The sequence below is a fragment of the Taudactylus pleione genome, unplaced genomic scaffold, assembly GCF_031769625.1.
Source record: "Taudactylus pleione unplaced genomic scaffold, aTauple2 ptg000061l, whole genome shotgun sequence".
Classification (NCBI taxonomy): domain Eukaryota; kingdom Metazoa; phylum Chordata; class Amphibia; order Anura; family Myobatrachidae; genus Taudactylus; species Taudactylus pleione.
Window position 1 is genome coordinate 11980279 of NW_028284463.1, and position 14250 is coordinate 11994528.

The following is a 14250-nucleotide window of genomic DNA, read 5'->3' on the forward strand; positions in this document are numbered from 1 at the left end:
TGCAGAAAAATGGGGTCCTTTGATGCTGGGCTGCAGGCTTAAGTGCTTTGATCAAATCATGACAAAATCCCCTTTGTTTTATTTGCTGCACACACATAAATTTGCAGTATATTATTGTTAGCGCCGATAGCAAAAGTTTTTCTCAAAAGTGGTATATCTATTTTATAATATGGTCTCTGTTGTGACAAAATAGCTCTATGTGGAGATAATGTAGGGGGAAATAGATGCAGAATAGGAGATAAAAAATTGTTCAGAAAAGGCTGTTTAATTTGAATTATTTTTAATGAATAAACATTTAACGGGATAACAGTGTAAGTGAATATAACCGATTTTTAAATGGTGTAAATGGTCTCAAAAAGAATCAGCTTCAAAGTGTGTAATTCAAGCTAATAGCTGAACTATTTACTCACTATTGCAGTGGTTCCCAAACTGTGTGCCGTGGCACTCTGGGGTGCCTCAGGACACTTGTAGGGGTGCCTCAAGTTGGTGGTCCAGCGCCAATTCAAATTATTTATGATTAACGTAATGTAAATATGTGGACAAGCAGTAGCACAAACCTGTCCACCCCCACATAACTGAACTTAAGGATGACATGTAAGCACAATTTACTTCACTTGACTATATTTTTTTCTGAATTTGACAAAAAACATTTGGCTTAGGGGTGCCGTGAAAAAAATGCTGTTACTTTAGGGCGCCATGATTCAAAAAAGTTTGGGAACTACTGCACTATTGCATCACCCCTAATGAAGTCAACAATGGCGAAACGCATCGGGTGTAAAGCTGCCCACACACATAGCGATATTTTACCCGATTTGGCCGATTTCAACGAATCGTGACGACAAATCGTGTAAAATATGGCTAAATCGTGAGTTTCCACTCACGATCACGATGCCAATGCGCGTCCCTGCTCATCGTACGTTGCATCTTCAAATCTGCCTTGCTGTAGGGCAGATTTGCCAATCTGGGACATGATGTGATACAGATCGTGAGTACTTTTTACTCACGATGTATCTCACGATTCATCATACGGAGAAGGAAGCACGATAGAGCCTGCATATTGAAGTCTGGATTGCAGCACTTTGGTGAGTATTGGTACTGTATTGAATGCAATCCCACTGCCCACCAATGTGTGCCACCCACCTACCCACCAATGTGTGCCATCAACTTATAAATGCATGACCCAGCCACCGCCTGCCGGAATGAGGCGGGTGGTGGTTGGGTCATGCATTAAGCTCCCACTGCCCACCAATGTGTGCCACCCACCTACCCACCAATGTGTGCCACCCACTTATAAATGCATGACCCAGGCACCGCCCGCTGGAATGAGGTGGGCGGTGGCTGGGTCATGCATTAACCTCCCACTGACCACCAATGTGTGCCACCCACCTAGCCACTCACTGGCCACCAATGTCATGGGCCACCTAATAAATACCTTCAAAATCATAAAACACTCAAAATATAATAAAATTCCAAACACAAATTTAGTTCAACAACAAAAAATAAAACATTACAACAACATCAATACATATATTAAATTTGTTTTTGTTCTTGTGATACACATGTTTATGATGTTTGAATATACCACCATAAACAAATGTACAGTATGTCAACAACATAAACAAATACATTGCAACAATAACAAAAAAATATATTCCAATACTTTTAAAAACTCATTACATTCCTGTAAAAAAAGAATTACAATACAATAAAAATACATTAAAATCCTGAAAACAAATATATTACTATACTTTTAAAAACACATTACATTCCTATAAAAGAAACATTAAAATATTATAAAAATACATTAAAATCCTAAACTTATTACAATACTATTAAAAATACATTACATTCCTGTAAAAAAAAAAAATATAAAAAAATACATGTAAAGCATAAAAAGATACAAATTAAAAACATTTTAAAAAATACAAATAAAAACATTAAAAACCTGGGGGGGGGAAAAAAAAACATTTTAAAAAATCTTGAAAACTGTAGAGATAAACATTTAAAATATACAAAACAATTTGCAATTGTAGCTTAATAAAATGTCCTTAATATTTTTTCTTCCTAGCAATGTCTATGGATAGTGAACGCAAGTTTGTGACTGGATTCCTCGAGATCCTATAATCAAAGGAGTGTCTATGGAGGATATTCTGTAGACAATACCACAACAAAATTGGCAGCTTTGGGGTGTTGTTGGACTACACCAAAAAGTTAATTGCAGATGCTGACCTAAAAACAGTATGCCACAACATCCAGAACCTGCGTACTGTCTTAATAGAGGAGAAGAAAAAAGTGAATGATTCAAAAAGGTCCGGAGCAGGCACCGGCGACGTGTACCAGCCAACACTGTGGTACTATCACCTGATAAGCTTCATCAGCGAACAGGATCCACAACACCAGTCAGTTGTCCTGATGGCCGAGCAAGAGGGAGAAGAAGCAGCAGAAGTGAGTGGACCGTCTGAGGAAATTTTGGTAAGTAGAGACACAGTTCATAAACCAAAACCTTTTATTGTTTTTGTAGCTCAATTCCAATTGTCCACTATAGTCATTTATCTCACAGACAGTCCTCCTGCCATGGCACCGCACCTGGTCCATTGAAATAGGCCATATACTCCTCCCTCACTTCTTTGGCACGTGCTGTCAATGTTGTAGGAATTGGTGGTGCAGACACTGATGTAAACTGGGCAATCTCCTCCGGAGGTCCTACATCTTCTGGTCTAGCTGGGACTGGTCCTCGTGTAGTTTTCCTTTGCAGAAAGTTATGCAGCACACAGCACGTCATCTCGACCCAGTCTATCTTCTCCACACGTAGGTTTATGGTGGTGTGGAAAATGCAGAACCGGTTGCTGAGTATTCAAAATGCATTTTCCACAATGCGCTGTGCCCGGGATAGACAATAGTTGTAGATCCTCTTCTCTCTGATCTGGCCCCTCTGTGCAAATGGCTTCATCACATGTTCATGTAATGCAAAAGCCTCGTCTGCCACGAAAATGTAATTTAGGCCGTGCTTTGTCTCGTCCAGTGATGGCAAGTGGAGGGTTTTGTTGGCGAGTCTCTGGTAGAAAGCCGTCTGTTTGAAGGACCCACCATCTGAAGCACAGCCTTTCTTGCCGACATCCACAAACAAATATTCGTAGTTGGCATTCACCACTGCCATGAGAACGATGCTAAAGAAGCCTTTGTAGTTGTAGTAATATGATCCGGTGTTGGCAGGTGGGTTGATGCGGATGTGTTTTCCATCGATGGCTCCTCCGCAGTTGGGGAAATTCCAACGTTGTTCAAACCCTTCAGCAATGCTCTTCCATCCATCCACGGTGTTAGGAAACTGGAAAAATAGTAAAAATGGGTTAAAACATGACTATAATATTGTTTTTCTTTTTTTTTCTATATAGACTCCCACCCAAGAGCCTGATATGTCCTCCATGCCAGACCAAAGTTTGCTCGGGGACAGCGAGGTGGATAATTTGACCCCAGTGCCAACACCCATTCTACCAGGACCATCATCTTCTTGGGTACCACCCCAAAAAAAAACAAAAAAAAAAAACAGGGAAGATAGCAGCAGCACACAGAACAGGAGGACTTATTTCTCCAACAAGCTGAACGCATCCTTCAGAAACCGCTGGATGATGTCGACGATTTTACTTCACATGTTAACAGTCGCATGAGAAAAATGGATGAGCTAACTAAGAAAAATTTCCACAGGCTCGTCTATGAGCTTTTAATTAGGTCACTCAACAGCAATTTACACGACTCCACTTACATTGCAGACCCACTGCTTTATTCGCCTGCCCCAACCGCTAATGTCAGCCCCCCCCAAGCCCAGTTGGAGATTACTACCCACCCAGCACCCCAACCACAAACCAGACCGTTTATAATGCTCTGCTGGAGTCAGAGGAAGATTTGCTGCGTTACTCTTAATTTCTTAATTTTTAGGTTTTTTTTTTCTTCTTGCCTGTACTATCACCAAATTTTATCACTCTGAATAGGTGCTCACTGAATGCTATATGGTGGTGATGACACTAATTGGACAAGGTCTCTACACACATGGCGTAAGTACAGATTGATGGAAGCCGGGGCCACAATCTGTACTTGTGCCATGTGTGTATTGGCCTGGTCAATCTGGTGTCTGACCCATCGTACAACATACAGCATGCTACCTATTGGGATTGATAAAATTTGGTGATAATGCTGTTTTGTACAATTTATATACATGTTTATTTTATATATTAAAAATAACGTAGTGTAGTGTTGTTGCCATACAAATGTTAATGACTGCTATGCAACACAGTCTTGTTAATGCAACCTTATTATCTGTCACAGTTATTATAAAGAGTTACATTTAAAAAAAAAAAAAAAAACTTTTTTCTTTGACAAATAACATATTGTGTATGGTGTTGTTTTTTCTTACCTTGCAATACTGGTACTGCAGCACTTTAACAATAGCCTTGCAGGTCTCCGCCCAAGGACTGAGGTGACGTGAGTGCCCCAAGCTTCAGGTCTTCAAATGATCTTCCGGCAGCCACCAGCCTCTCTTCAGCAGGGATTGCCCTCCACCACCTTGTGTCTTGCCTCCGGATGTGGGGGGTCACCAGATGCAGCAACTCCTGGAAAGTGTCATCATCCATGCGCAGGTAGTTGCGGTAGCCGTCTGGGTTGTTCTCCTTGATCTCCATCAGCCGGGACATGTGAGAGCAAGTATCCCTTTGCTGCAGCCAGTCCTTGGTCCAGCATGCTCTCCTCCTCCTTCGCTGGGCCCTCTCCTGGATCACCTTGACCCCAGCTTGGGCGACCAGCACTTTATACTGATAGGGATGCATCAGCACAGAATTCAGGAACAGGATAGAATGCAGGTAGCACACACTTGCAGGTAGAAGACACTTTGTAAAAGGCAAGCCAAATACAATACAGAGCACAGTAGCAATGTACAGGGTTCAGCAGGTATACACCTAGCCTCACTAGTAGCAGAGCAGAATGTGCACAGGGTTAAAATGGTGCTTCCTTTTTATACCCCCTGACTAGCCCCTCCCATTGTTATTATTATTTAAATTTCCCACCAATCGTGAAAAGCCTCTTGTGTTGTTTTGGTAATCCCACGATTTATCCGATCCGATAGATCGTGAAATCGTGAATCAAATTGGCAGCTTTTTTGACCAAATCGTGACCGCGACTGCCGGGGAGAGTTCAGGGGAAATCGTACACGATGTCGGATCGTGAGCACATCGCTATGTCTGTGGGCACCTTAAGAAATCTGTGTCCACAGTACTGTAAGCCACATGTGCTACGAGCTCGTGTCCTACTTATAGGGGGGTACAAAGAGTGGCATTTTCCATCAACAGTCAAAATGGAAACAGATCTCCAGTTAAAAGTGCAATGTCAACAGTGATGAAGTTTTTATGCTGAAAGTAATCTTATAAGGAAAAATGTTTTAATAAATGTATAAGATTTTTTTAAGTACTTGAAGTGTTTTTTCATTGTTGGGTTTACATCGGATTTAAGTGTATACTGCAGGAATTATTACATCTAGGATGACACACTAACAGGACACTGGAGTCACCGACATAGCCATTAACATAATCCTCTGAGAATTTGATGTTCTTTATGAACTAATAATATCAAAATCAAGAATTAACATTACCACTGTGGGGACAATTTGGATAGACATTGATTAGGGTCTATCAAAGCGCCCTCTCAAATTGAATACATTGGAGAATATATATATATATACAGTCAGGTCCATAAATATTGGGACATTGACAGAATTTTTATATTTTAGCCTCTATTCACCACCACAATGGCTTTGAAATTAAACAAACAAGATGTGCTTTAACTGCAGACTTTCAGATTTAATTTGAGGGTAATTACATCCAAATCAGGTGAACGGTGTAGGAATTACAGCGGTTTCTATATGTGCCTCCCACTTTTCAAGGGGCCAAAAGTAATGGGACTATCAACTCAAAAGCTATTTCATGGACAGGTGTGGGCTATTCCCTCGTTATTTCATTATCAATTAAGCAGGTAAAAGGTCTGGAGTTGATTCTAGGTGTGACATTTGCATTTGGAATCAGTTGCTGTCGACTCTCAATATGAGATCCAAAGAGCTGTCACTATCAGTGAAGCAAGCCATCATTAGGCTGAAAAATCAAAACAAACCCATCAGAGAGATAGCAGAAACATTGTGTGGCCAAATCAACTGGTTGGAACATTCTTAAAAAGAAAGAATGCATCGGAGAGCTCAGCAACATCAAAAGACCCGGAAGACCATGGAAAACAACTGTGGTGGATGACAGAAGAATTATATCCCTGGTGAAGAAAAACCCCTTCACAATAGTTGGCCAAATCAAGAACACTCTCCAGGAGGTAGGTGTATATGTGTCAAAGTCAACAATCAAGAGAAGACTTCACAAGAGTGAATATAGAGGGTTCACCACAAGATGTAAACCATTGGTGAGCCACAAAAACAGGAAGACCAGATTAGAGTTTGCCAAAAAACATCTAAAAAAGCCATTACAGTTCTGGTACAACATCCTATGGACAGATGAGATAAAGATCAACTTGTACCAGAGTGATGGGAAGAGAAGAGTATGGAGAAGGAAAGGAACTGCTCATGATCCAAAACATACCACCTCATCAGTGAAGCATGGTGGTGGTAGTGTCATGGCGTGGGCATGTATGGCTGCCAATGGAACTGGTTCCCTTGTATTTATTGATGATGTGACTACTGACAAAAGCAGCAGAATGAATTCTGAAGTGTTTCAGGCAATATTATATGCTCATATTCAGTCAAATGCTTCAGAACTCATTGGACGGTGCTTCACAGTGCAGATGGACAATGACCCGAAGCATACTGCAAAAGCAACCAAAGAGTTTTTTAAGGCTAAAAAGTGGAATGTTATGCAATGTCCAAGTCAATCCCCTGACTTGAATCCAATTGAGCATGCATTTCACTTGATGAAGACAAAACTGAAGGGAAAATGCCCCAAGAACAAGCAGGAACTGAAGACATTTGCAGTAGAGGCCTGGCAGAGCATCACCAGGGATGAAACCCAGCGTCTGGTGATGTCTAAGCATTCCAGACTTCAGGTTTTGCAACAAAGTATTAAAAAGTGAAAGTTAGATTTAGGATTGTTTAGTTTGTCCCATTACTTTTGGCCCCTTAAAAAGTGGGAGGCACATATAGAAACTGTTGTAATTCCTACACCATTCAACTGATTTGGATGTAATTACCCTCAAATTAAATCTGAAAGTCTGCAGTTAAAGCACATCTTGTTTGTTTCATTTCAAAGCTATTGTGGTGGTGAATAGAGGCCAAAATATGAAAATTCTGTCAATGTCCCAATATTTATGGACCTGACTGTATACATATATAAAGAAGAAGTTTGTTTGGCGAATATCTACTATAGCTCTCAAGGTAAAGCTGCCAAATCTTTAGTTATTTAGTATCAAAAAAGTAAGCTATTATACCATATAGCGACAAATCTTACATATAAACTTAATTTATCTGTTTGTATGTGTGTCTGTCCAGTTATGCATTCGGACACCCCTGCACCGATTGGGATGATAGCAATGCGAAGAGGTCCAGTTGGATCCTGGACAGGTTTTAGGGAGGCTAGGATCCCGGTCGGACCTCCCGTTGGTGTATGCTGGGCAGAACTTTGACCCAGTGAGTCTTTTCTTGGACCTCCACTGGATGGATTTGGAAGGCATCACATAATAAAACTGAATAACTTGAAGATTTAAACCCGGGCAACACCGGGTACTTCAGCTAGTATATATATATATATATATATATATATAGCAACAGAACCAAAAAGTTTACCCTACAGGATAAACCAAGGAACCAGCACACCACCATGTATGTATCAAACAAGCATATTTAATAGAAAAAACTTGATAAAAAAGCCATCATCAAAAAATTTTTTTCATAAAGTTCTCATCCATAACTGGAAGCTGCAGTTAGAGTATAAAGCGATGAGGATCAGCCATCCCAACGGGCCGTTTCGGCACATATAGCCTTTTTCAAGGGTCAGCCATAAGAAAGTACTGCATAATGAGGCTTAATATAGCATGAGAAATCAACACACATCGTACTCACCTGTCCATGCGCGCGCGATCGCCAAGCACCAACACCTGGAGACATCACCCACCGGGAACCAATGTGCACACCATTGTTTCCGGAGGACTCACTAAAGGTTCCGCCAACCCGGAAGTGACGCGACGCGAACGCCGTTTGTCAACATCCGGTCAGCCGGAACCCCGTGTTACCAACAACAGAAACAAGGGGAGTGTCCAGGCTCACTCAGGGGGGAGCCAACAGGTCGTCAAGACGACAGCACGTACACAAACAGACAACATATAACACAAGAAAAACGCATGAGGTATAAGTTCCCAAAATCGAATCCATCTAGGGGATGTGTATCATAACCAGAGGATATAATTGTTACTAGCTAAATAAATGTATATTAATAAAGACATTAGCACATTATGAGCTATTCAGTCATTAAAACTATATGACCAATCATTAATGCTAATTTAGAAAAAATCTCATTCTGGCTTAACAAGAGATATCGATCAGATATATAAAGGGTTAAACATACATACCTACATTGCCGAAAAAAATAGAAAAAATAAACATGAAACTAAGAGAATAATCATAAACAAAACATCAATAACATTGAGCCAATATCTAGTAGTGAAAACGTCATCAATAATATAGATTAAAGTAGCCAAAAATATATGCTAACTTCATAATGCTCAAAGATTTGTACAAAGACGCCAAAAATTTTTCATAAAGGACATATAACGATACATCAAAAAAGAAATAATTCAAATAAACGGCGTAAATAGTAATTCCTCATTGAGGCCAGCTGGAGACATTGCATTAAGTTTATAAATCCATTCGCATTCGCGTTGTAACAATAAGCAATGTCTATCACCCCCTCTTCGTGAGGGTGGTATATGGTCCACTGGCATAAATCTGAAGTCCTTGATCATATGTCCACAAGTAAAAAAATGCTTGGCCACAGGTGGTGTGCTAGTATCAATATTAATAGTGGCTTTTTTTATAGAACATCTGTGCATCCCAATTCTTTCCTTCAGCATACGCATTGTTTTACCCACATACACTTTCTTACATGGGCACAGTATCACATATATGACATATTTGGTTTCACATGTCATACGATGTTTCAAATGAAATGTCCTGCCCGTAATGGGATGGCAAAATTTGTTTCCAGTTAGTAAATAACGACAATTCACACATTTGGCACATTTGTATGCCCCAATTTGTAAGGACAACCAGTTAGAATTAGTATTGACCCCAGGGCTAATATCAGAGTAGACAAGACGTTCTTTTAAATTACGGCTTCTTCTATAGCAAAACAACGGGGGATGAAAACAATCTTTCCCAATAATTGGATCGGCCTGTAAAATATGCCAATACTTTAGTACAGTTTTGCGGATGAAGCCAGAAGATAATGAGTAAGTCATGGGAAATAATAACCTGTCTACCACCTCTTTTTTCGGTTTAGTAGTTAACAGGTCCTCACGTTTAAGAGCCATGCATTTGTCAATTGCTTCATTAACTTCACGTCTATTATATCCTCTCTGTATGAATTTGTGTCCCATTTCCTGAAGTGCCATAGGAAGATCCTCATTATGGGAAGTAATCCTTACAACCCTCAACAGTTGTGAGTAAGGGAGACCCCTTTTAAGAGCAGGGGGATGAAAACTGTTGGCACACAGAAGCGTGTTTTTATTAGTCGGTTTCCTAAACAATGAGGTCTTCAATTTATTGTCAGTGATGGAAACTAAAACATCCAAAAATTCAATGCTGGCGGAACTCCATTTATATGTGCAAACAACACCACATTATCTTAAAGATACTACAGATTTTTTGCTCAAACTAAAACAATTTGGGAATTTACCCAAAGACTGTTTACTGGTGTCCTTGGATGTGTCTAGTCTTTACACCAATATAGAACACAAGAAGGGCTTGGAGGCGGTGAGACGTGCGGTCACTAATAATACATGTTATAATGGTCCCCCGGTTGATTTTTTATTATTGTTAATGGAAGTTATTTTGCATAAAAATTATTTTTTATTTAACAATACTTTTTATTTACAACTTAAAGGGACGGCCATGGGGTCAAACATGGCCCCGGCTTACGCCAACTTATACATGTATATTTTTGAGACCACCCACATTACCGCTGATCCCATTTTTTTCAAAATTTATTGCATGTTATTTTCGTTTCATTGATGATTTGTTTTTGATATGGACGGGTAACTCAGTGCAATTAGAATGCTTCATTGAAGGCCTTAACCAGAAGGAAACCTTGATCAAGTTCACATATAAATGGAGTTCCACCAGCATTGAATTTTTGGATGTTTTAGTTTCCATCACTGACAATAAATTGAAGACCTCATTGTTTAGGAAACCGACTGATAAAAACACGCTTCTGTGTGCCAACAGTTTTCATCCCCCTGCTCTTAAAAGGGGTCTCCCTTACTCACAACTGTTGAGGGTTGTAAGGATTACTTCCCATAATGAGGATCTTCCTATGGCACTTCAGGAAATGGGACACAAATTCATACAGAGAGGATATAATAGACGTGAAGTTAATGAAGCAATTGACAAATGCATGGCTCTTAAACGTGAGGACCTGTTAACTACTAAACCGAAAAAAGAGGTGGTAGACAGGTTATTATTTCCCATGACTTACTCATTATCTTCTGGCTTCATCCGCAAAACTGTACTAAAGTATTGGCATATTTTACAGGCCGATCCAATTATTGGGAAAGATTGTTTTCATCCCCCGTTGTTTTGCTATAGAAGAAGCCGTAATTTAAAAGAACGTCTTGTCTACTCTGATATTAGCCCAGGGGTCAATACTAATTCTAACTGGTTGTCCTTACAAATTGGGGCATACAAATGTGCCAAATGTGTGAATTGTCGTTATTTACTAACTGGAAACAAATTTTGCCATCCCATTACGGGCAGGACATTTCATTTGAAACATCGTATGACATGTGAAACCAAATATGTCATATATGTGATACTGTGCCCATGTAAGAAAGTGTATGTGGGTAAAACAATGCGTATGCTGAAGGAAAGAATTGGGATGCACAGATGTTCTATAAAAAAAGCCACTATTAATATTGATACTAGCACACCACCTGTGGCCAAGCATTTTTTTACTTGTGGACATATGATCAAGGACTTCAGATTTATGCCAGTGGACCATATACCACCCTCACGAAGAGGGGGTGATAGACATCGCTTATTGTTACAACGCGAATGCGAATGGATTTATAAACTTAATGCAATGTCTCCAGCTGGCCTCAATGAGGAATTACTATTTACGCCGTTTATTTGAATTATTTCTTTTTTGATGTATCGTTATATGTCCTTTATGAAAAATTTTTGGCGTCTTTGTACAAATCTTTGAGCATTATGAAGTTAGCATATATTTTTGGCTACTTTAATCTATATTATTGATGGCGTTTTCACTACTAGATATTGGCTCAATGTTATTGATGTTTTGTTTATGATTATTCTCTTAGTTTCATGTTTATTTTTTCTATTTTTTTCGGCAATGTAGGTATGTATGTTTAACCCTTTATATATCTGATCGATATCTCTTGTTAAGCCAGAATGAGATTTTTTCTAAGTTAGCATTGATGATTGGTCATATAGTTTTAATGGCTGAATAGCTCATAATGTGCTAATGTCTTTATTAATATACATTTATTTAGCTAGTAACAATTATATCCTCTGGTTATGATACACATCCCCTAGATGGAATCGATTTTGGGAACTTATACCTCATGCGTTTTTCTTGTGTTATATGTTGTCTGTTTGTGTACGTGCTGTCGTCTTGACGACCTGTTGGCTCCCCTCTGAGTGAGCCTAGACACTCCCCTTGTTTCTGTTGTTGGTAACACGGGGTTCCGGCTGACCGGATGTTGACAAACGGCGTTCGCGTCGTGTCACTTCCGGGTTGGCGGAACCTTTAGTGAGTCCTCCGGAAACAATGGTGTGCACATTGGTTCCCGGTGGGTGATGTCTCCAGGTGTTGGTGCTTGGCGATCGCGCGCGCATGGACAGGTGAGTACGATGTGTGTTGATTTCTCATGCTATATTAAGCCTCATTATGCAGTACTTTCTTATGGCTGACCCTTGAAAAAGGCTATATGTGCCAAAACGGCCCGTTGGGATGGCTGATCCTCATCGCTTTATACTCTAACTGCAGCTTCTAGTTATGGATGAGTACTTTATGAAAAATTTTTTTTGATGATGGCTTTTTTATCAAGTTTTTTCTATTAAATATGCTTGTTTGATACATACATGGTGGTGTGCTGGTTCCTTGGTTTATCCTGTAGGGTAAACTTTTTGGTTCTGTTGCTGGACTTATGATTACCTGGCACCCACAAATATATATTTAAAAGTGTGTGCGTTCTGAAACTTGGATGTATATATATATATATATATATATAAAAAATATATATCGTTTATATATATATATATATATATATATATATATAGACACGATGTTACTCCTATGGGCGGTATGGCAACCCCCAGGGGAAGAAAACAAAAATGTAGAAAATAGAAAGAAAAATGTATATACTTATAACATGATGCAAAGGCGGTACAGCAATATGTCAACGTTTCAAGGTCCGCAGACCTTTTAGTCAGGACTGTACATCTAGTATTTTCTACAAGGGAGTGCCTCCTGTGTTTTGTTTTCTTCCCCTGGGGGTTGCCATACCGCCCATAGGAGTAACATCGTGTCTATAGTTTTCATTTAGGACGGCACCCCGCACCTCGCTGCTTTCACTGAGTGCCGAACTTTTGCAGTCTATATATATATATATATATATATACACAGGGCTATTTTAGGTAATTAGTAATTAGGTTCAGGAACTGTAGGTGGAGCTACTGGGGTGGAGCTATAGAGAAATAGTTGTATATATATATTATATATACATATACAGTATATATAGTGTTTGGTAAAGAAGGAACTTAAAAGTACCTTTAAAATAACACTTATCTAATGGACAATACCAGGGGTGTATCTATCCATTGGCCAGGATGGCACTTGCCAGGGGCGCCGGGTGAGAGGGGGGTGCCGTCTGGCAGTGCCACCCATGGCCAAGGGATAGATTAGTGCCTGGTGACCAGGCCTGAGCTACCTACATAGGTGTTCTCTCCTCCTCCCCCTCTGTGCCATGCTGTCATTGGCTGGTGGCTGGGGTGGTGGTCATGCAGTTGCGGTGGAATTGGCTGGGACGTTTGCTACTGCTGGTCTCCATAGTTGCACCCTCCTACAGGTGACACGATGTGATCTCTGCACGCTCCACAGCGCAGCGCACACCCGCAGCAGGGCTCCCCGGCTGCTGCACGTCAGGCTGCGATCTCTGCGGGGCTCCTCATCACGCCGGCCACCCACAGCATGGCTCCCCTGCTGCTTCGCGGCTCAACTCACTAGGAGCAAGGATGCCTCACCCGGACCCTGGGTCAATCGTCGGCACTGAGCAACTGACCTTACATGGCCGAAAAGGTATAACCCGGGGGAAGGGGGGAGACTCTCAGTTGCTGCGGAACCTCTTCTGGCGGGTGGGGCTCAGCTGCTGCAGAACCTCTTCCCAGTGGGGGAACACATCAATTGCTTTCATAATAAGGAAAGCTTATTTATAACAGTTATGACTGGCATTGAATGGATGTTGTTTCCTACTGGCTATCTTTTGTGCTTTCCTGTGTCTGTCCTCTCAGTCTCTCTCTCTCCTGCCATACAGTCTCTCTCTCCTGCCCCTCAGTCTCTCTTTCTTGCGCCTCTCTCTCTTTCTCTCTCTCTCCTGCTCCTCAGCGTCTTATTCTCCTGCCCTTCAGCGTCTTACTCTCCTGCCCCTCAGCGTCTTACTCTCCTGCCCCTCAGCGTCTTACTCTCCTGCCTTCCAGTCTCTTACTCTCCTGCCTTCCAGTCTCTTACTCTCCTGCCTTCCGGTCTCTTACTCTCCTGCCCCTCAGTCTCTCTCTCCTGATCATTCAGTCTCTCTCCTGCCCCTCCAGTCTCTCTCTCCTGCCCCTCCATCTCTCTCTCTCCTGCCCCTCAGCGTCTTACTCTCCTGCCTTCCAGTCTCTCTCTCTCCTGCCATTCAGTCTCTCTCACCTGCCTCTCCGTCTATCTCCTGCCCCTCTGTCTGTCTCTCCTGCCCCTCCATCTCTCTCTCCTGCCCCTCCATCTCTCT

At 41.0% G+C, this 14250-nt stretch overlaps 1 protein-coding gene across 1 annotated transcript in view; it reads right to left on the bottom strand.

Annotated features, from left to right (window-relative positions):
• Window positions 1-13590: 13590 nt before the first annotated feature.
• Window positions 13591-14250, bottom strand: part of LOC148535048 (uncharacterized) — a 121733-nt gene continuing 121073 nt past the window's right edge. The window contains exon 12 of the mRNA XM_088464496.1: window positions 13591-13670. Coding sequence (XP_088320622.1) covers window positions 13591-13670 — 80 coding nt within the window. The remainder of the gene's footprint in view (window positions 13671-14250) is intronic.